The sequence below is a fragment of the Sinocyclocheilus rhinocerous genome, unplaced genomic scaffold, assembly GCF_001515625.1.
Source record: "Sinocyclocheilus rhinocerous isolate Xijiao unplaced genomic scaffold, SAMN03320098_v1.1 scaffold835, whole genome shotgun sequence".
In the NCBI taxonomy this organism is placed as follows: Eukaryota; Metazoa; Chordata; class Actinopteri; order Cypriniformes; family Cyprinidae; genus Sinocyclocheilus; species Sinocyclocheilus rhinocerous.
In genome coordinates, this window is record NW_015647431.1 from 728,325 (window position 1) to 752,812 (window position 24,488).

Consider the following 24,488-nt stretch of genomic DNA (forward strand, 5'->3'; position numbering starts at 1 on the left):
GGCAAAGCGCAGTGCCCTTAACGCACACTAAATCCACACTATTTAGTGCTTAGTGTATCCCATCATGCATCATGTTCTGGAAATAAATCGTGAGACTTTTTGCCGAGATCTCGCGAGAGGTCATGGAAACCTTTCCAATGCAAGTTAAATATTAATATATAATAATTAGATATTACATATAATTTGGTACTAAAACAAAGGGTTGCACGTTTTATTGGTGCAAATGAGTAGTGGTGATATTTTTGTGCAACATTTGCGACTGCTTTTTATCACTTAATTAGAAGCACCGCAAATTAAAATTGTCATGTTATAGGGACTACTGAACAGACATTTCGAAGTTGATTTTAAAATGCAAAAGTATTTAAAATTAAAATTAAAATAAAGCTATGTAAACACTTGCATTTTTACAACACTATAAGTGTGTCCCATCAGGTAATGAAAAGTTCGACACACACTTGTGGTCTTCATCCTCACTTGAACACTTGGGCCAAATACAGGAAATACGTCATATAAGTGTTCAAGTGGTCAAGTGCAAAGACTGCAAGTGTTGGTATTTGGACAAGGCATAAGTGTGAGCAGTTTTATGATAGAGGCCTCACCTCTTTATCACAGGTTTATCAGTCTCACAAGTCTAGTCATTGGTTACCATGGTTTCTATTGTCACCTGCTGCTTATTTTCTTAATAACCTTCCTCATAAACACCTTGTCAAAATTGTCAGCTGCAGTGTAGTTCAACAGCACAATATGAAGATCCTAACCTGTTTCCTGGCCACTTTCAGTGATTTGTGTTTTGATCTAATGCTGTTGGGATTTGCTGAATGATATTGATTTGGACGCTGACTTGATTTATCGGTTGTGTCTGAAACCTGAAAATGCTGCCTTCGCAAGCAGTATACAGAGGGAAGGGAGGCACTATGGTGCGTGTGTAACATTCTGTCTACTAAAATGACTTTATTTTATCTTTATTTTGGTTTCTTTGCAGTAGCGTAGATGTGTCCTTCACTGTCCCACAATCCTGTGCACATGATGCAGCAGTTAGTAGAAAGAGTAAATATAGCATCTGATGGAGCGACAGAAAGAAGAATATTAATTCATAAATGTCCTTTTTTTTCTGCTTCATGATTACATTTCTACCAAAAAAAAAAAAAGGTTATCATTAAATATGTGCTTGGTTGTCTCTAAAACTCACATGTATTTGTTCTAGATCATTAGAATGGTGTTGTGGTGCCTTGAAAGTCAGTCAGGTAGAAAGTTCTTGCCAGTTAAAGCTGAAGTAAGTATGTTTCAGATGTACTTTCTTTAGTTACCCCTTTCCCAGCTAAATATGGTAAGACAGCTATAAGACATTTATGGTTTGATGTATCTGGGATGCTTTCAAAACATTGCTATGTTCGTTTAAAATCAGCATGAAATAGAAATTCAACCTATCTATATTTTAAATGCATCTTAATGATCTTATTGTCATCTATATATTTTTATAATTATTAATAATTAATAATGATCTTCCAGTTATCTCTGTTGGTGTCTGCTGGACTCCGCCCCTTTCCATAAAGCACTCACTCAGATCTGCCTCGTTCCAATCAACAAGCAATGAATTGAATCAAATCCCTCCCTTGTGTTTTTTTTTAGATTTAGGAGCTTGTTTTAGTGTTAAAGTGCTTTTTGAAACACTGAAAAATTTAGGACTGACAGCCTTTATTTTTAAGAGTTTCTCCTAAATCGGCAAGTTAGCTATTTTTAACCTTAAGATGTTTTGTGAATACGGCCCCGGTTGCTACTTCTGTTACATTGTGACTTTACGCATCTCAACACTGGTTCAACCAATGGCATGAGTTTTGGGCGGAGCTACAGGTTTGTTTGGCCAATGGCAGGCAGGGAAGTGTTTGGAAAAACAGTCATTCATTTCATGCTTCTGCTTGGTGACACTAGACACCGCTGCTTTAAAAAACTGACTGAGGCAGTCATAGTATAGGTTGAAGTCATTATAACTTTTTGCGCTGACAAGGCTCTGATAGTCACACTTTGATATTTTGTGATTTGATAAAGGATATCAATTTCGGAAACTGACTGGATTTAGTGACTCACACGCGGGGCCTTTGCATGGATTTGGGTTTAATATGAATTCACTCTATTTATCCCACTAGCGGCATTGAATCCGCTTTGTCTTTGTTTTGCGCTCTCTCACCCCAGTGCCACTTTTGAAATAGCTGGTTTAAAAGAAGGGCTTGTTTTGGTGTCTCGCCTCAGAAGTGTAAAGGAACAAAAAAACAACCGAGAGAAATAAAACTGACTTGAGCGATAACGGCAGAGAGAGAGAAAGACACACCGTGTGTGTCACATGGCAACAGCACAGGGCTTCTGGCTGGCTTATAATGCACGTGTTGAAAGCGAGCGAGTCTCTGCATAACAAGAAGCTCAACGCCGAACAGGATCCTGTTCGTGCCACAATGAGGAAAATTTTAGACTACAAACTAAGTGAAAATCTTCCCATTTCTCTGACAGGCGGCATGTACGGTGACAGAGTTCTGTAACCAGTGTGTCACCGATCGGGTAGACCGCAGCATTAGCGGGAACAGCAATTTCACTCTACGGAGACTTTGTCTCTAGAGAGTTCAGAGAGAATACTGGAAACTCGGAGAAGAGACTTTGTGCCTTGGTTCTCCTTTCTTTATATATTCCATCTCTCATGAATTGACTTCCTTTCTCGCCGTCTCCAGTTTTCCCTCAACTCACTCTGCCCCTTTTACCGCCAACCCCCCCTCCACTGACCATCTGCCCACTCTGTGTTTCCTTCCCTCCTGAGGTTTAGAGTTAAAATCATCCGTCGACCAGGCATCCATTTAGTGAGCTGAGCCCTGGAGAGTAAAATCACATACGGTGTGCAATAAAAAAAAAACCCGATGTGACCCACAGAACATGAGAGTAGAACACACAGAATGATGGAGGTGAGGATCTCTTTACTATCTCATATGTTCCTCCTGAGATTAAAATGAGAGCAAATAAAGATTTTTTTTTTATTTTAATTTAAAAATAATTTATTTATTTATATATATATATAAATATTTTTTTATTTTTTTATTTTAAATAAATATTGTATTTTATTTATTTATTTATTTTAAATAAATTAATAAATGTATTTATTTATTTATTTTTCTGCTTCTCCACAGAAGAAATACCAGTAATCTCATGTGTGGCTTCTAACCTCATCAGGCAGAGAAGAATAAACTTCACTTTACATCAAACAAACATAAACGGGCGGCCACAAGTCCCAGTAATGACAAAATGTATCTGAGTGCCAATCAATACGACAGCTGCTGGCTGTGTAGTTTAGTTATATAGTTATGTAGATAGTTTATCTATCTATATATCCGTCCATCCATCCATCCGTCCGTAATTTTTACATGTCATAAATAATTTCTTTCTCTTACCGGAAAGACAAACAAGTTTTCTCTCTTTCACCCACACACACACTGGAAAAAAATCAAAGTATAAGTATTCTTAATGAGTTATAGGCACTAATGCATATACATTAGTTGGAAGTGCGTATGTCAGGTTACTTGATTAACATGTGCGATTACGCGTGTATACGTGGTTGCGAGTGTGAAAGCGCCATTACTAGATTTGCAGGAGCTCCCCTGGCACACAAACACACATAAATTAGCTGAGCTACATCACCGTGGCAGCCGCTTTTGTTTTTTCTCCTTCCATCGCAATAATTAATATTCTGCTCTTCTCCATTAGGGCTGCTCAGGATTGCCTGAGATTTATTGTTTGTGTTTGATATTAGTGGCTCTTCAAGGCGACTCCTCTGTGAAAATGAAAGGCGGCAGGTGCTACGGCTCAAGAAAATTGAATACATACTTGCACTGCATTATTACACAAATAAGAATTGATGGTGAATTTATCTACCTCACCTGCTATATCACATCTGATTTTGTTTTATTTTTCCTTATCTTTGCGTGATTTTCTGTGTATTAGTCTTGAAAGATTACATTTTATTCTTTAACATCACGTACAGGGTCAATATTGCTATAAGAGGCTGAGAAGAAATCTTAAAGGAGAGGTGAGGATCTCTTTACTATCTCATATGTTCCTCCTGAGATTAAAATGAGAGCAAATAAAGATTTTTTTTTTATTTTAATTTAAAAATAATTTATTTATTTATATATATATCCGTGGCAGCCGCTTTTGTTTTTTCTCCTTCCATCGCAATAATTAATATTCTGCTCTTCTCCATTAGGGCTGCTCAGGATTGCCTGAGATTTATTGTTTGTGTTTGATATTAGTGGCTCTTCAAGGCGACTCCTCTGTGAAAATGAAAGGCGGCAGGTGCTACGGCTCAAGAAAATTGAATACATACTTGCACTGCATTATTACACAAATAAGAATTGATGGTGAATTTATCTACCTCACCTGCTATATCACATCTGATTTTGTTTTATTTTTCCTTATCTTTGCGTGATTTTCTGTGTATTAGTCTTGAAAGATTACATTTTATTCTTTAACATCACGTACAGGGTCAATATTGCTATAAGAGGCTGAGAAGAAATCTTAAAGGAACAGTTCACCTAAAAATTAATTTTCTGTCTTCTTTGTCCTCATTTACCCTTGTTGTTCTATGACTTTCTTTCTTTTGTGGAAGACAGAAGGAGATTATTTAGAGCTCAATGTTATGAAAAAGAGCACTCTGGATGTTTTGCAATATATTGTGTTGTTCTGTTCCACAAACAATGGTTTTGGAGCATCAAGAAAGTGAATAAATGTTTGCAGAATTTTCATTTAAAACTGAACTAACCCATTGAAAGTACCTCAGGGCTAACTGTCATGAAAGAGCTTGAAGGAAAATACAAATATTGACATTCCTGACATTATAAGGAAGATTTCCCAGCATTTATCGGTTCCAAGAGCCCTAATGCAATTCACAAGCACCAAGCCCTATTGAAACTGACAAGAGCTCCTCCGACAGAACTTGATGTGACATGGTCAGACATCCAGAGCTCAGAGTAATTTTCCCAGCTTCATTTCGATTCAGTCAGCAATGAGTGAGGGGAGCCTTGAAATGGAAATATAGAGGAGGAGGTGGCAATGATGCTTTCTATGCGGTAGAGTTTAATAAAAACCCAGAGACAGGCTGTTTACAGACCATCAAGTCCACAAACCATGCGGTAGCTGCAGGGTGGTCTTAATACAGGTCCTGTCTCGTACCGACAGAACTTGATGTGACATGGTCAGACATCCAGAGCTCAGAGTAATTTTCCCAGCTTCATTTTGATTCAGTCAGCAATGAGTGAGGAGAGCCTTGAAATGGAAATATAGAGGAGGAGGTGGCAATGATGCTTTCTATGCGGAAGAGTTTAATAAAAACCCAGAGACAGGCTGTTTACAGACCATCAAGTCCACAAACACTGCGGTAGCTGCAGGGTGGTCTTAATACAGGTCCTCTCTCGTACCGAGAGAGGCATACAAATCATGCAGACATAATCCAATCAATCTCAGACATTACAGCTTTTCCCAACGAGGAGTGCTGACATAAACAATCCCACATTGGGACAGCGACTGACCTTTAAGATGATTATTTTAAGCAGATCCGTGGTGATTTTTCATTCAAATCTATGTATAACCAAATGTAGCTTGTAATTAATATTGACCGTCAGGTCATTATGTTCACAGTTACAATCAATCCACAAATCCAGTTTGGCAAGCTTTTTCAATGCCAATCTGTTTGAAATCTCTCTGAATGAAAGTGTTTCCATTTCCATCCATAATTCTGGAGAACGGAAAGCGTTTTTTGTTCTCCTGCTGCAAGAGACTTCATTTAAAAATGAATGCGCTCAGTGTGGGGGCAGTCCAGTATAAGGCTGTTGTTTGTCAGTGTAGAAAACTGTGACACAGGGTCACTTTCAGTAGCGTGAATGTGTGTGTGTGTGTGTGTGTGTGTGTTTGTATGTAGTTTAAAAATACAGAAATATTAATGTCAAGATATATTAATGTTGATTTGTTGTTGTTGTTTTTTTACATATATGTATTTGAAAATGTTAATGTTAAGTATTAATAGATATGTCAAATGTTTAATTATTAGTAGTATTATTATTACACACACATAGGTATATACTTTCAAAATACAGTAATGTTAATGTTAAGATATATTATTGTTGTTTTGTTTTGTTGTTTTATACGTATATGTATTTGAAAATGTTCATGTTAAGTATTAATAGATATGTCATATTATAATATATATTATTATTATTACTACACACACATATACTTTTAAAATACGTTAATGTTAAGATATATTAATGTTGATTTGTTTTTGTTATATATTTATTTAAAAAATATAAGTATGTATTAATATATATTTAATACATAATACTAAACACACATACACATATATTTTACGCTAATTATAAAAATACAAAATATTAATGTTAAATATGAATAAATATATAATTTATAAATATATAATGCTATTTCATTTTCAACCTGAATAGATGAAATGCAGCAATACAGTGTGTTATAAAGCCATGCATTTTAATGCATGCAAAGAAAATACAATTATTATCAATTATATTTTTTACAGAAAACAGCAGAAAACTTGATTGACTTGAATAGAGAAAAATAGGCATTATCACTTGGTTTGTTTAATAGTCTATATCAGCCCGAACTGCTGCATTACTAGTAAAAACAACTATATTGTGATATATGCTACTGTGGTATATGAAATTGATCATACTGCCCACCCCAATACAAGGGAGTATGGAATCTTTATTACAAGGAACAAGCTGCAGATTCTATCAGCGTTACTACTGCCAAGCAACCAAATGAGTGCGCCTGAATACAGGAAAAGTGTGACCAGTAGTGCCGCCCTTATTTTTACTATGAGCGCATGACTTAATAGGAACAGTATTCACCATAGTGTGCTGCCATCTGTCCAGCACATTAGTGTGTTAAAAAGCCAAGTGGGAAAAAAAAGAAAGAAAGAAATGAGAAACTACGGCATTACTGGTATTTTTGGCTCAGGAATCACTGAGCCGCGTGCAGATGGTGAGGTGAAATCGAGAAGCACGTAAGGGTTGTAAACGAAAGGACACGGAAATAAATAAATAAAGCGAGTGATAGCAGAGGAAATAAATCCAGGTGTCCATGTACTTTATCAGGAGCATTATCGGCTTGACGGCGGGGGGAGACGAGGGCGCTGTCTATGTTTGTGGCGAGATAGTGGGAAACAATTTTACCCTCTTTTGCTAATTCAGCTCTTCGCCTAGATGGAATCGCATCATCTAAATAAGGGAGCCAAATGTTTTACACCTTTGCATATAATGGAGCTGCGATAAGAAGTGACTACCCTTACCAAAAAGTAGTATACTTCAAGTTTATTTTAGTAAGTATACTTAAGTAAAGTTCAATTATATTTTTAAGTATACTTTATGTAGTAAGTATACAAATATCAGTGTACTAGTAGTATACTTGTAAGTGTACTATTTCAATACTCCTTGGGACTAAATTAGCCTACTTTCTAGTATATAAAAGTACTGCCTGAATGACATTTCCACGCATAGTATTATTATTTTCCTGCAACGCAATACAAAGTTCACGTGGTGGGTTGAGCAGAGAAGGACGCACTCGTGCAGCAGTGAGGCACGTGTCCGTGTGTTCTTTTAAAAACCCTGCCATTTCACAATCCCTCGAGGATAAAAACAACAGACACGGCGTGTTTTATGTTTGCGTTAAATATCCCTCGGCGCAGCACCTCTGTGACAGCTTATTCGCTGACAGATTGATCGTAGCTCTTATGTGTTCTCACACTGTTCAAGCAAACACTGAGAAGCCCGACAAGAGCGCCAAGGTTCCATCGCCTGGATAAAGCCTTGATTCAATACTCATCCACAATCCATACTTTGAACGGATTCGACAACTAAACAATCGTCGTCACACACGCGCTTGTAGCTTTCAACCCATCAATAACCTCTTTTGAAGCCGAATTTATGTTTCCCTTTCATGATCAGTTTTGAATAGCTTTCCTGTTACATTTTGCCAGCAACGGTTTATGAGAGTTTATTGATCAATGGGGCACTTTTATGTTCCAGGGGGTTGTTTTTATTAAAACTATCTGTTTTAAAAAATCTATTTAGTAAAACTTGAGCACAAACAGTGAAATAACATATATAAGTAATGTATAAGTATAAGTTCAATATTTATTGTTTGAAAGTTATGTGTATACATTTAATAGGCTACCTCAAATTATTCCTGTTGTGGTGTCATTTCAACCAACAATTGTCCCTAATAAAGTTACATAAAAAGCAAAGAGCATGTTTGAAATAACATACCATATAAGAAGTGAAGTAAACATGGAATAAACCTGTAGCTCAAACAGAGCATGGTGTAAACAACATAAAGGTTGTTGGTTCAATTCCTAGTGAATTCATTAAAGAGATGCATTCACCCAGAGATGATAATTATGTCATCATTTACTCATACTCAAGTTCTCCCAAACATGTATGAATTTCATTCGGCTGCTGAACTCAAAAGAAGATATTTTGAAGAATGTTGGTAACCAAATAGTTGACGGTAGCCATTGACTTCCATAGTATGGTAAAATAAATAAATTAATACTATGTAAGTCAATGGCTATCAACTGTTTGGTTACCAAATTCTGTAAAATATCTTTTCTTGAAGAAAGATCTGAGAAAATGAAGATTTTTTTTTTTCATTTTGGAGCGAAAGATCCCTTTAACTAATGAAATGTATACCTTGCTAAATGTAAATGTTGTAAAATTGTGGAAGTATTATTTAAATGTGTTTATTTACATTAAATGCTAGCAATGAAATTAATCTTAGCAAGACAAAATAGTCTGCCATTTTATCCAAAAATGTCATTTCCAACAAGTGGCATTGCGACAACCGAAAATTTGTATAAAAACAAAGTTTTCGCAGATGTTAGTGTGCTTGTTTACTAAGACGACAACGGTGACAGTGAAGAGCTTCTGATGAAATAGGAGACGTGAGGTGTGAAGAAAATAAAGAACAAGAACAGAAAGTTTCAAGCTATAATTCTGTAAATTGTTTGTTTTTGTTTTTTAACTAGCATTAAATTCTATTTATAGCAAGACAAAGAAGCTTGCAATATCAAACCAGAAATGAAAAAACAATACAGAATTCACATGTGATGTGTGCAGTTAGATATTGTTGGTGGGGAAATAAATAAACTATAGTGAGAGTGTGAAGTGTTTTAAAAGCACACAGGGCCAAAAGTACTCATAGTTGAAGAAACATTGCATGCACTCATTAAAAAAACAAAACTATTGTTTCTGAAAACTGGTACCTGCATACATGTCAACTGTCTGGGCCTTAGGTTTCAGACCCAGCCCAAACATACAGTATATTCACCAAAAATCACCTTGGGACCAGTTGGTTGAAAAGGCTTATTTGCAGTTGCCACTACATTGTTTTCCCCCCCCCCAAAAAAAAAGAAAAAGAAAGCTTCCAAAACTTTTTGGGGCCGTACTGTATATTAGCGAATAGGCATTGATTATTTACAATATCAAAGTATCTCACACTGATTTAAGACCATTTACTGTATATCTGTCTTTCTCCCTCTTTCTTGCTCTAATGGTTTACTTGAACACAAGATGGTGGCCCCAAAACAGTATTAGGATGTAATGGATGTAATTGCCTTAGATAAAATAATTATGCCACTTGGTTTGACATTTAAGAAACGCAGAAATAAGCATGCTCTTCAATTAGTGGAATTATATATACTGTATATATATATATATATATATATTGCGAATAGGCATTGATTATTTACAATATCAAAGTATCTCACACTGATTTAAGACCATTTACTGTATATTTATCCAAAGCAGCATCCATTATATATGTTTGGTGTTTTTTTTTGTTCCCTGGGAATCGAACCTATGACCTTCAAATTGCAAGTAACAAGCTCTAGTGTTTGAGCTTCAAGGATGCAGTGGCTGTATCTGAAATCACCTTCTATACCCTCATTCACTAAATATAGTCCTATGAATGAGTTAATTAAACGAGTGAGTGCCGGAAGTGCTGTGTAGGATTCATTTTGACATGTACACTCACAGTACATGGGTATTTTACATAATTATACCACTACTAACATCAGCTGTACAGTCATTATTGAGGTGCATTATGGTATTTAATAAGTGCACATTTTATAAAATCCACCATAGCTTCGGACACCACTTCAAATAGCGGTCCCCTCAAATAGTGCACTAAGGGTATAAGGGGAGATTTAAGCCAAAGCCAGTGTGTCTGGTAACTACTATGTGCAAATGTGTCAAATTGGCATTTTGGCTAGTTCCTTGCAGTCCAGTTGGTTTCAGTTGGGATGGCAACTTGCATTAACACTGGTTGTGTTTTTATAAGCTACACTGTCAAAAAGGATTTTTCAAAGATTATTGGAGTACGTTTAATAATAATTTTTCAGTCTTTCTGCTTCAAAATTTCATGTTTAATTCATCGTATCACTTGCCATTTCATTTTACATTTTTGTGAAATTTATTAGCAATTTCTAATAGAAAAGCGGATCCCACTTTATATTAGGTGTCTTTAAGTACCTTGTACTTACACCAAAAAAAAAAATTGGTATGATGTACCTTACTGTGTACACATTGTATTGCAGGTCATGGTAGTACTTTATTTGACAGTCCTGTTCTGCATGTACATACTGTGTACTTGTTACAGTAATTACAATAACTGGGTAATAACTAGATACTAACCCTGAAACTACCTTTAAACCTAACACTAGTTACCTTATATTATCCAGTATTTTCTCAGGTAAGTACACTGTAAGATCAGGTAAGTACACATACTGTAAAATACAACGCAACCCAGATCACTTTTGCTGCTACTGAGGTGGGATAACATTAAGGTTAGGGACAAGTTTGGTGGACTGGTTAAGTTAAGGGTAGTTTAAGGGGTAACACTTTATTTCGATAGTCCACTTTAGACATTCTATTAACAGTAAGTAACTTTGCAACTACATGTCAACTAGCATTTAGTAGAGTATTAGTAGACTGTTTGCTTAATATCTTCTAACACTTTCTTTGTCAACTTATTCTACTAACCCTAAACCTACCCTAACAGTCTACTCTGAGAGTTAGTAGACATGTAGTTGCAAATTAATGAGAATTAGTTGACATGTAGTTGACATGTAGTTACAAAGTTACTTATAGTTAATAGAATGTCTAAAGTGGACTATCGAAATAAAGTGTAACCGTTTAAGGTGTAGGGGTAGGGTTAACAGTGTAATTACAAATGTAACTACAGAAACGAATTACAGATATAATTTCAAGAAGGTATGATTAACGATTTATTTAAATATAGGTACATAGTAGTTTAAGACACTTAATATAAACTTAGTCCGAAAACCGTTTCAAAGCAAATTCGTGAATCTTATACCATTTTTTTTTTTTCAGTATATAGAAATATTTTGTAACTAGACATGGCATTTTGAAAATCCAAAGCTAGTGCCAAATGATGTTGGAAAAGACAGCATGATGCGATGCAACGGATAAAGTGTCCACAATTTTAATAACGATTGAAAAATAGCATCATTTTTTGCAATTTGCTTTTTCTCCAGCGCACATGTGGAAGTCATGACACCATTTGGATGCCTCGGGGACGTCACTAATGTGAGTTTATGTCCCAGCTGGTTTACCTAACGCTGACACTATCATAGTAATTCGTTTTCCTCCCTCAGCTGCTTGTCAAAGCAACAGCTGGGACGAACTAGCCCCGGAACCCCACACAGACCAATGAACTATTCCTGAACCAATCCTGCTCTAAATATTTATACCGCCCCACATTATATTTATATATAATGTTAGAACAGGATGTGTGGAGCGCTTACCGGACATACCGGATTCTGCTGTCCACCATAAAAGACAGCACTGATGGGATTACCCTAACCCTAGCCTTCAAAGATTTGTTTGTGTATTTATTTATTTCCTGGTATTCAACCCCAGTGCGAGCTCATCAAGTCATCAGCCCGCCAATGGAGGCCACGCTCCAAAAAATGACGGGATTAAAGAAGGAGTTTAAGCCGTGGATGTGTTTGCTCGGCACTTTGAAATACACCCATTCATTCAGCATGTCTTTATGCAGCGCTTAGACGCCAGTTCTCAACCAAACAACTGCTACGAAGCATCAGACCATATTCAACTCTAATCTGTTTTGGTTCTTATATTATTAAAGTGATTTACTCCTGTTGTGGAGTGTAAACCTATCAAATTAAAAGGGCCATAGAGAGAAAGGTAGAAATGTCTTTATAGGTGTGTGCAGTGAGCTGTTGATGTTGTATTACCACTAATCTCATTGGTAAGCATGTTCTTGATGCTAAATATGCCTTCGAGACTATTTGTACAATTTTTAATACAATTCACAAATTCTATACATTGTTTACAGCTGTTCTTGTTTTATACCAGTACATTTTTAGGCTGATTGCTATTATTTTAGCAGATGGTCAAATGTAAGCAGAACTCATCATGTGAATCTTTAACTACAAATTGACATATGAACAACCAGTCAGATCAACTGATTTAAGTATCTATATGTATTTGATCCGTCAAAAAGAACTGGCTCAGTTGAGTCATTTGTTCAGGAATCGGACCACCCTAATTGTGCTGTATATTTTTGAACCGATTCATTGAAGTCATTCATTCTGGAATCAGACTTTGACGTTTGCACTATATGTTGTTGATTCACTAAAAATAACCAGATCATAATTATACGTTCAGGAATCTGATTCAACTGTTTCTGCTGTATGTTTTTGAATCACTAAAAAGAACCATTCATTTGGGAATCAGAGTAACGGAACTGAACATCATTCATTTTTTTAAATGGACCCGGTTCTGAATAAGAATCAGTTCTTGGCATCCAAACCTACTTTTAGTCCATGTCTGTTAGCTTTGAGATCATCATGATGAAGCTGAACTTCAATAGACCTGATCCATATACGTAGGACATCAAGTACAGTTTGTACAAAAAAGTCCTTAAACTCGAGCATTAAAATGTATTAATATTATTATGAGCTGCATAAGCTCAAAATTATGCAAAATGATTGCAATAGCAAAGTCTATGAAAAAAAAATGGAAACCAATAATTCAGCACACAAAATACATTATGGTAGGTGAAAACAATTTATCCATAAGGTGCAGCAAATGAACCCATATTTAATGTAGTCTGGGTCTTATTTTATTGTACCTTGTATAGTGTTAGGTTTTTTTGCTGTATGCAGTGCTCTTTTAAAGTATTACAAAATACAAATGACAAAACGTACAATATTACGATTGCAGAAAAATGGACCAAAATACTGTTGAATTGTTGAGAGACATTGAAATGTTTGTCCAATAAAAATCTGTCATGGACTAGAATGTCCCCCATAATACCACCTGCAAGCAACTAGCAATAAAACGGTAAGTAGCAAATCATGGTTCATGAAACTTGCCATTTCAGTAGGAAACGTGTCAATCTAGAAAATTGTCATTCATTCTGATATAAAGGCCTGCAGTGTATAAAACAGAAATGCATGGCGCTAACAGCCAAGGCCATGGGTTCAATTCCCAGGGAATGCATGAACAAAGTGTAGCTTGAATGTGAGCAGTGTAAAAGTGTCCGTCAAATGCAGGAATGTTAAAGTATGTGTCCAGTCTCTTTCCGTTTTACTCTATTAATATATATTTTTTATCATACCGTCATTAACTTTTTAAACTCATTTTTTCGGTGTCTTAAATCCTTGAAATTTCAAACCTAGCAAAGAGCTTCAGGGTATCTTCTGTCCTTTCAAATCGCACAGACACATTTTAAACAGTTCACAATCCTGCTGTTATAAAGCTAGAGGCAACATATTTGTAATATGGGTTTTTCTATGCTACACCGGCTTGCAAAGTGATACATCACTTCAGATCTTTATATCCATCAATTTGCAGTTCAGTAGAACTTATGTTGCAATGCACTTACTGATTTATAATTGAAAGTCCATGCAAAATCCCCATTATCAAATATGTTCAGTTGTGTTAATCATTGGTTTGCTTGAATTTTGCTACTTTCAATCGGGTACAACAAAACTTGATTTTGTGTCTTGTTTACTTGATATACTTCATCATTGGTCTAATTTTAATAGACTTACTCCTACTTTGAGCTATGCCTAGGCCTGTCACGATAACAACTTTTTGTTGTGCGATATATTGCGTCACCAAAAATTATTGAGGTCATGTACATATATTGCGGGATAAGTCGATATATTGATTATTGCAACAGGCCTAGCTATGCCAACAGGTTTTAAGCAAGCTGTGCTTTATAAGCTAACTTCAATCACAGTGCAGAAGTGATTTTAACAGTGTGCATGCTTAGTATGATGCACACTATCTAAATTTGAGATAAACCTTAGAACTGCATGCTGAAAGCATTGCATTGAGTGAATAATGACATGTACATTTATCTGCAGTAAAACCTGATTAACGCTCAAAGTGCAAAGTTTAGCAGTGTCAAAATCAGTGGACTAAAAACCAGAAAGGGAAAAAAATCACTTTTCAACATTTATTATGAAATTAAAAAGATCAAATATCACCGTTCAAACAATGCTCAGCAGAAAACAAAAACAAAATCGTAATATTAATAGTCATCAAGGATTACTTGAGCTGCATACAGATTGCAGTGGGGAAGTACAATTATAACAAGCGAAAGAAAAAATATGCAGAAACAAAATCATAACAGTCCATTATAGAATAACACAGCACATTAAGCAAGATTACCAGGAGGTCAATTTACATAAAACATATTTTATGTACATTATAAATTACGGCGGCTGCAGTGGAAGGGGTGGAACAGGAGAAGTTCACTACAGATTATGGTAATCAAAGCTATTAATCTGAAGAAAGGGGAGGTGCTGTAATCTGACAGGATGACGCCTTCAATTTTTGGAAAGGCCCTACAGGGCTCATTGTGTCATATTGATGTCACTGTGTCAGAGAAACAGCACTTAGGGATGGTCACAGTACTCTCTCAAAAATAAAGCTTCTTCAGTGGTTCTTCTTATCATTGCTTTCCCCCTGTACGGGGTTCTTGAGTTGGCTGTATTGCTCTTTGGAGATTAGAAACGTTCTTGATGTTACCTTACAGGTTCTTCAGATCAAAGTAATGGTTTCTGGGTTACATTGCAGTACATTGGTGGTTTTATTTGAGAAACTCAGAAGAAACTTGCTCTATGGCATCAGGATCTAAACCCATTCATGGTTCAAACAGGAACCTTTACTGTTAAGAGTGTACAGTGGTGTTCGTGTGGGGCGTGTGTCTTCTGTCCCAAAAATGTTGAGATGAACAGGTGCACATAAGATGAACCCCTACTGTACCTCAGGTGAGCATTTGAAACAGTGTGAAAACATATGGACAAAAATGAAAAAGTGTCCAGAAGATCACAAACTAGTCAAGAAACATTTTCTTCCACCGTATCTACTTTGGCCATTTCATATTGTGTGAGTCGTTACCCAAATGTATTAAAAATTGCAGAATGTAGACACCGTTAGATGAAATAAGCAGAGATGTCTGGTGTTATCATGATAGGGTTTAATAATTTGTTCATATTCTTTGTTATATATAATTAGGAATCATGCAATGCCGATCAATGTTAATATGTGTATGAGAATGAAAGAAAAATATGGAAATAAAAATCAGAAGGAGTGAAAGGCAGAGTTGTAGTCATGTAGCCTGTCAGAGATCACAGAGCGGATCCGGGAGCCATCTCTTATCAATCAGTTTGCTTTATGAAATGAAATTATGATGAATGGTGCTGACTTTTGCTTGTGACTTGACAAAAATGAAAAAGTGTCCAGAACATCACAAACTAGTCAAGAAACATTTTCTTCCACCGTATCTACTTTGGCCATTTCATATTGTGTGAGTCGTTACCCAAATGTATTAAAAATTGCAGAATGTAGACACCGTTAGATGAAATAAGCAGAGATGTCTGGTGTTATCATGATAGGGTTTAATAATTTGTTCATATTCTTTGTTATATATAATTAGGAATCATGCAATGCCGATCGATGTAAATATGTGTATGAGAAAGAAAAATATGGAAATAAAAATCAGAAGGAGTGAAAGGCAGAGTTGTAGTCATGTAGCCTGTCAGAGTTCTCAAACTTCAGGCCCTGATCCTGGGAGCCCCATCCATGCTAATCCCTTATTAATGTGGCAAATGAACCTGTGGAGAAAGAACTTCTCCCTCCCGGCCCTTCACTATCACAATGCAGAGTCTATTACCGCCTTCCCCCGTACCGTCTCGAGTCTCTACTGTTTGCATTAGGATGTCCATTCATTGAAGCATAAAGCCACTCGAGAGAGGCTTGAACACACACACACACATCTCTTCATTCCACATATTATTCGCTCCGTGCCCTCGCTAGTAACCTTTGTCTAGCTCACATATGGTGGAGCGCGAGCCTGATGCATGTGCAATCTCTTAAAACTCAATGTTGCAATTCAAGTCAGCAACCAGGCACTTTTGTTCCATTTTGGTTTTGTCTTAACTCGTTGAGACTCTCAGGAAAGGCGATGCGTACAGATTCCTTCTATTATGTGACAGTGGGAAAGACTTGACTGCGCTCTGCTTTGCCAGATTAGAGGAAAGCTCGGCAACAGTGCATGAGAGACAATCATCTGGTCTCTAAAAACAGTCCCACGGAATCTCACGGGTCTGATTGCTTCCTAAACCAAACGGAATAACCGCATCACTTTGGAATAATTGCAAGTCATTAATGCTAGCACTCACCGGTAGAGCTGTTAGCCTGCTCTCAGGGCTCCTATACATATGAATGAGGCTTTCTAAGAATCTATATTTATGGGAAAAAATCTGATAAGAAATCTGAATCTGATTGACGTGATGTAAGTGAATTTCTTGATGTGAAATCTGAGAAAGTATGAGTATGAGCAGAAACTCGACGCTCTTATACGCAACGCAAATGCTCTTATAAATGCTTGTATGAGTTTGGTTTGTTATGAGCAGTCACTTCCCAGTTTAATTTCTCCAACTGAGTTTATTAATCAGGCTTGTTGAGGAGCTTTCCCAGAGCAGAGTCTTCCACATTATGCATGCACACTTAATCAATAACCTAAATGTTTCATGCACTTCGTAATAGACTTTTTAATGCGCCTCCATCCTGAGAAGCTATTGAACCATGATGTGTGCGTGTGTGTTTGCCCCATGCAATAAAATAAAAAACTACAAATGAGAAATAAATGGCCTACTCAGATTATTTTGCAGTAAATGCTGTTCATCAACGAGTTCTTTGGAAGGTGAGCGATTTTGTATCTGTTATATTATTGAATTTCACTCTGAAAAAACATAGTAAAGTGACAGAGAAATGGGCAAGGAATGATACACATTGATTCCTGGATGCACAGTGGAAATTTTCCAACAATACATATTATCAGAAGCGGCGTAGAAACGATTGGAAAGTCGAGAGAACATATTATTGCACTTATTAATTATTTTGGCTCAAGACTAGTAATTATGTGACTTGACAAGTCTCTATGGCTTAAAGAGTAGAGCATGGCACTAGCAAGGTCATGAGTTTTCGAGGGAATTTTGAGGGAATGCATGAACTGACAAATTGTAAGCTTTGAATGCAATGCAAGTTTGCTTTGGATAAATGCATTAACGTTCACCCAATGAATCGCTCATGCAACTAATGCCTCTGCTTAGTCTTAAAGGGACAGTTCTCCCCAAAATGAAAAATGCTGTCATCATTTACTCACAATTAAGTCGTTCCAAACCTGTATGACTTTCTTTCTTGTGTAGAAAAATGTTGGGATGCAAAAAAAAAACAAAAAAAAACATTGTACCCAGTTGACTTTTCTCCTTTTGTGTTCCACAGAAGAAATGCATAAAGGAATGACATGTGGGTGAGTAAAGTAGTTTTACACAGCCACCTACATTTTTTTTTCATTGCACTGCGGCCAAGCAGAACGAAAATGGTCATGTTTGCTGCACCCTTAACTATCAGGCAAGTTTGCATGTGCTTATTGTTGTTTGCACTGCTTCAGTTCAGTCGGTGAACAGAAAGGCCAAGTGTTAATTGCCCTATGGCTGTCAGCAGAGGTTTTGGGTGCCATAATAAGCTTGCCACTGATGTGCCTCTAGCTATGCTAACTAGCTCTGCATGGAGGCTGCCCCAGTATCTATGAGCTTTAGAGAGAAAATGCACAGTCAATGGCCTTTAAAGGATTGAGACAGAGACACAAAGGGCAACCCCTGTTCAAACACAGACCCCTCTGGACTGAGCGAACAGTGCATTTCACAGTGGTACAATCCATCTACTGCGTTGACAGGCATCTGTCTTTGCACTTACAGTGGCGGCTATTGTTTTGGGTCACTGAGTAATTTGTTAAGGCATGTACAGCACGACAGCATGGTTCCCAATAGGAAAGTTGCTGCATAGGCCGCTCTCTTGGCCTGGATTGCAGTTCATTATGTAATCTGTCGTTCTACATTGGTGTGCTCCTTTCTTTCTCCCTACAATGCAAATCTTAGACAGGGAGAAGGAAAGAGAATGCAAAGAATTGCTGTGCATATTCAAAATCTCATTGAAAAACCTGAATGCTTCAATGCATTCATCACACTCGTTTGATGTTTTCATTTGGAAGGGGAATGGGATGAGTTGCAGTGTAACCTATAGAAGGGTCATATCCTGTGTGGCCTACCCCGATGCATGTCCGCGATCTGGACCACCCACACAAGAGCAAGCCAACCCAGACGCCCCCATCTTCCAGACTCGCAGCCGCCCGGAAAACAATATTAGACAAGCTATTGTTTGTACAGCTTTCACGCTTAAGGAAACTATAAATAATCCTCCACACGCTCAATCTGCAAATATGCAGACTTGTGTGTGTTTACTTACTGTAGCTACACTTTGCCAGAAGTTGGAAAACGGCCATAAGTGAACTAAAAAAAAAATTCATAATTCATAAAGTAAAAATAAAAATAAAAAACAAAAACTCTCCTCAGAAATGAGCTTATAATATCCTCAACATTCATTAATAAGAAAAACAAAATTAATTCATGAATAAGGTAAAAAGATTTACATTTAAATAAAAAATACATATATAAATAAAAGCACAAAATTCTGTCTTCAACTGGAAAAAAAACATCCATGAACAACTTAAAAAACATTAATAAATAAAGTAACAAAAAGTAAACAAGTGTGTATGTGTTTGTTCTCCAACGGTCAGACCTTATCTTACACATCTCTAACAGCCATTACCAATCTGTTGTGTATTCAGTCCATCATTAGACATGAGCTGTTTACTGAGAGAAATGCTCCCATACACACACACAGACAGACAAAAGGGCAAGGGAAAGGCAAGGAGACAGAGAGAGAAGAAAAGTGAGTGAAAGATAAAGAGAGTGAATGAGAGAGAGAGAGAAACAGAGAGAGAACGAGTGACTGCTCCCCACTTCTTCCCCATGCATTACAGACACACACTGCATGTTGGCCCATACCCAGAATATGCCATACAGAACAACAGTGCCACCTAAAGGTAATATTCCCCTCCCTCCCTCTTACTCACCCTCCCTCAACTCTCTCTCATCATCTGGGTTTCATACTACGAGATGCTGTGCAACTCGCTTTTGTGATTTTGAGCACTTTATACAGTAGAATTGTCTTTGAGAAATATGTACAGCTACCGAAAGAGAACACAGTTCTATACTAAATGTCTGAGACAGTTTATTGGTTTAGTATTTGGATACCATTGGATTTAATGAACCAGGAGATAATGTTTAATTTTGTGTGCGCACATTTTCTCTATTAGTAGATTAACTGCAGTTCAAGATTAATTAAGAAACTGGTATCATAGAGAATGCTAATTAACAAATGCAGACAAATAAGAACAAGATTGAACTTGAGTGGTTACTCATCAGAGGTTTATAAATAAAAAAAAAACTAAAACAAAAAAACACAGAAATGCATGTGGTAAGATGATGAAAATAGTAATTCGCCTGGGTCTGCTAGTTTCATATAAAACACATACAATATTTACGACTTTTTTGGTCATTATATAAGAACATCTATGGGGGGCTTTTTGAATTCTACATTTTACATAGTGCATCACAGATGTATCACTCAGAGCAAGTTAGCTACCACAGGCACTTCAGTACTGAGCAGGGCAGTTATAAGCAGTACTTATAGACCAGTAAAAGTGTTCTTTTACCTGTCTGGTGTGCAAAGGTGCCCCCTTTGACTTGAAGCCTCCTTGTGAACTGCATTCTGAGGCACTGAAGTGATCGGAGCTGGTGGAGGAACGTTTGGAAAGCGTGTCACAGCCCCCAACAAAGGTATTGTCCAGTGGCAGCTCCTGTATCACATGATGCTTTTTCACAGACACCGGAGTGTCAGCTTTGAGGTGGAAGGCCGACTGGGGTGAAGCGGACTTGTAGTGCCGGGCCAAGTCTGGGCTGCTGGGCTTGAAGGTGGTAGTAGGGGTGGCATTCCAATCAAAGCGTCCAATCCCGGGCTCCTCGAGCTCAGCCGGGAGACTGATGGTTCCGTTTATGGGTTCGTGGGCAGAGTCGTCGGGTTTGTTCTCCTCGATGGTGACAAAGTTCAAGAGGGAGCTCTTTGGCGACTTCCTCTTTTTGCGCTTCTTTTTCTTGTTTTGCTTGTTCTCCTGGTTGGGGGACATCCACTCGGTACCCTGCTTCTTTCTCTGAGCCGCCTTGAACTGTGAGGCGTTTCGGCAGCGCACCAGAACTGTTATGAAGATGACCACAATCACTACCATAGCGCCTGTCACAATGGCAATGATGGTTTTTAGGTTGTCAACATTCTGATAAGTCTCACTGCTCTCGCCAATGTTCCTATCCAGTGGCGTTTCCATTGTCCGACGGATGAGGTCATGTATGTATGAGGAATTTCCAACCGTGTCGTTTACGTACAGGAAAACTAGGACAAGAGTGTGCAGGGACTTTGGATAGCCTAGGTCACTGATGTTGACCACCAGCCTGTGGAGGCCAATGTCTGCCACAGTGGGTTTCTCCTCTAACGTGATGTTTCCTGTTACGGGGTCAATTCTGAAAAGACTTCTTGTGTTGCCACTCACAATAGTGTACTTGAGCTCTGCATTCATACCTGTATCGCCATCTACTGCAAACACCTCGGCCACAACCGATCCCGGAATCGCAGACAGTGGCACTAGTTTGAAAGAGGTGTTTGATGGTGGGTAGATGACGATGGGGGGGTTATCATTGACATCAATGACATTGATGGTCACCTTGGCAGCTGACGAACATGGAGGGCTTCCATTGTCCACAGCTCTGACGTCAAAGGTGTAGGAGCTTTGCTGCTCTCGGTCAAAGGATACATTGGACTTTATGACTCCAGAATCTGGGTCAAGGATGAAGTTCTCATTATCGTTAAGGATTGAGAGTCTCACCACGGCATTCTCACCAGCATCTGCATCTGTGACTGTGATTACTCCAACTGTACTATATTTAGGCAGATTCTCTGACACAAAGAATTGAAAGTGGTTGTGTGTAAATTTAGGGCTATTGTCATTCTCGTCCAGTATGGTCACTATGACTGCAGCTTGATTCTGCAGAGCCCTGGTGCCATTGTCCCTAGCGGTGACCGTAAAGAGGAACCGCTCTTGTTCCTCCCTATCAAACACCCTGGATGCGGTTAGCACTCCTGTTTTGCGGTCAAGATCAAAAAATGATGCGTTGGGTCCAAGCTGGTAGACAATCTCTGCATTCCGTCCACTGTCCTCATCTGTGGCACTGATGGTTGTCAGGAACATGTCACGTTGGTTGTTCTCCATGACAGCCAGCTCAATGACAGGCTGGGTGAAAATGGGTGGATTGTCATTCTCATCCTCCAGCCGTACTCTAACCAGGGCGGTCTGGTTCAGACTAGGTTTTCCAGAGTCAGAAGCAACAATCTTGAAGATATACTCCTTGGTTCCTTCATAATCAAGCAGTGCAGATGTTTCTAACAAATACTGGTTATCATAAACTGCTTTGAGGTGAAATGGAACATCTTTTTCAATGAAGCAAATCACCTTGCCGTTGACGTCTGTGTCTTTGTCAGATACAGTAATGAGGGCAATCTTGGTGTTAATTGGATCTTTTTCAGAAAGCATTACAGTACCATTAGTTGGACTGATGATGTATCTCAGGTCAATGTTTGGAGCATTGTCATTCACATCAGTCACATTGATAGTGATGGTGGCTCTTGCTGGACTCGAGCTTCCATCGCTGGCTAGTACTGTGAGTTTATGAATGGCGGTCTCCTCTCTATCAAGCGGCCTTTGAACTGTTATGAGCCCAGTGGTGGAGTTCAGAGCAAAAAGTCTCCGTGTCGCTGGAGACACCTGGGCCCCAAACATGTACTTTATTTCTGCATTGGCACCCACGTCTGCATCAGTGGCTTGCAGCTGAACTACAGATGTGCCGACGGGAGAATTTTCTGGGATGTGGACCTCGATTTGGCTTTCTTTGAAGACAGGCCGGTTATCATTAACATCAGTGACAGTCACCTGTAGAATGGCAGTGCTGGATTTCTGTGGGTTCCCCCCATCCTCCACTTTGACTTTCATCACATAAGTATCTTTCTGTTCTCTATCTAAATTCTGCTGAACGATAAGCTGAGGCCATTTCTCACCCTCTGGTGTCTCCACAATATCCAAACCGAAGGCGCTCTGCCCGTTCAACAGCTCGTATTTGTGTACGCTGTTGGGTCCGGTATCTGGATCAGTGGCAGAGGGAATAGCAAAGCGGCTGTTGATGAGTGTGTTTTCCGGAATTGAAATGTTGATCACAGGCGAGGGGAACATGGGGGCATTGTCATTGGTGTCTTTGACAATGATTTTAATTTTGATTAATCTGAAATAGTCATTGGGCAAAATGACCACCTCAATTTCAAAGGAACACTCGCTGTCTTCAAAAGAGGGGCCTGGACAGAGTTTCTCCCTGTCGATACGATTGGAGGTGGTAAATATTTCTCCTGTATTGCTCATCACTCTAAGTAGTGGGGTGTCACCTGCTTTCGACACAAGTCGGTAAACCAGATTACTGGTAGCCGCAGTGGCAGAGTTCATATGGGAGATGTTCAAGTCCTTTGGAGATGAATCAGGTGATCAACGCGCGCACTAACGGTCCCGTACCGTCATTCCGCATTACCGGAGGAGCCCTTATGAAACACACCTGTTCTGCTCGAATATCAACATAAACTATCCCGTCAGAGAAAAAAAGAGTCAAGTACGAATGCGATCAGATCATTCCCCTCTCAGTCCTAAGTCAGAAAAAAATCCACGGCTTCTGTCCCGGTGTCTTGTGCGTGATTCGCCGCGATATTTTTGGCTGGCTGACAACCCGGGCCAATCTATCATTCCTCCAACTCAAAAACTGTGGCTCAGGCATAACAGCAGTTAGTAAAGAGACGTACATCATACTGTATAGTGTGCCTACATTTGCATGTCCCCATCAAATATAGTGAAATACAAAAAAATTATTCAAAATTGAAACTGTATTAGTTTATTTTATGACAATATAATAATTATATTATTATAATTATATTAGTTCCATGTCACTTTTTGTTTTGTTTTTTGTTTGCTAAAATAAAAAAAAGGAAATGTACTATGAAATACTCCAGATGTTTGTTGCATGTTTTTTCTTTCTCTTATTGAAACATAAAAAAAAATATATATATATCACTTTCCATTGTGTTCAATCCAGTTCCTTTGTGATATCATCCTACAGGAAGTGACATCATTTTGGAGGGAAACCAACAACACAAGCACCAGTGAGTATTAGCAATGGATTTGCATTGTGGTAAAACATTCCTTCTGCAAATCTGTATGATGCTATGAATATTTCAAAATGAACTTCAAGCTGACACTCTCATATAAACTAACTCCAATCCTTCAATGGCTAACTCTGGCTTGTTCATTTTCTTGCTATTGTATAAAAGTAATCCAATTACAACACAAGCATATCCATTTCTGAAGGTCACTGAGGTTAGTCTATGCAGGGTGTGTTGTGGGTTTGACCTTTCCGATTCAGTGACGCAACACAGCCAGGCCAGAGAGTATGAGGGGTGATTTCCATGGATATTAGATTAGCAATTACGTTTTGCTTTTCCACTGCAATAATTTAGAGTCCCATGAGAGCTGAGCTTTGATTTTCAGATCGACATTTTCCTTATTATTTTCTGCATTGCTTTTTTGTCTTGTATGAATAATGCACACAAGCTCATGTTTATGATGCTGGAGTGTTGATTGGTTCTGAAAAAGGAATATCACAGACCTGACAGCCTTTCAATTGTGTATTGATGGAATTCTATTATAGTAGCGAGACCATGAATTATGAAAGACGAAACATAAAATGTATTGATAAAGCATCCTGCCCCTATCGAGCCAGTTTAGCCACAGATAAACTCATGTCGTGAATTAAATCCATTGTTAAA

At 38.0% G+C, this 24,488-nt stretch overlaps 1 protein-coding gene across 1 annotated transcript in view; it reads right to left on the reverse strand.

The window, feature by feature from the left end:
- Nucleotides 1–23,193, reverse strand: part of LOC107709048 (protocadherin-9) — a 61,325-nt gene extending 38,132 nt beyond the window's left edge. The window contains exons 1-2 of the mRNA XM_016513440.1: nucleotides 23,188–23,193; nucleotides 20,239–23,139 (exon numbers count right to left, since the gene is read on the reverse strand). Of these exons, the coding sequence (XP_016368926.1) occupies nucleotides 20,239–23,139; nucleotides 23,188–23,193 (2,907 nt within the window). The remainder of the gene's footprint in view (nucleotides 1–20,238; nucleotides 23,140–23,187) is intronic.
- Between the last annotated feature and the right edge of the window lie 1,295 nt (nucleotides 23,194–24,488).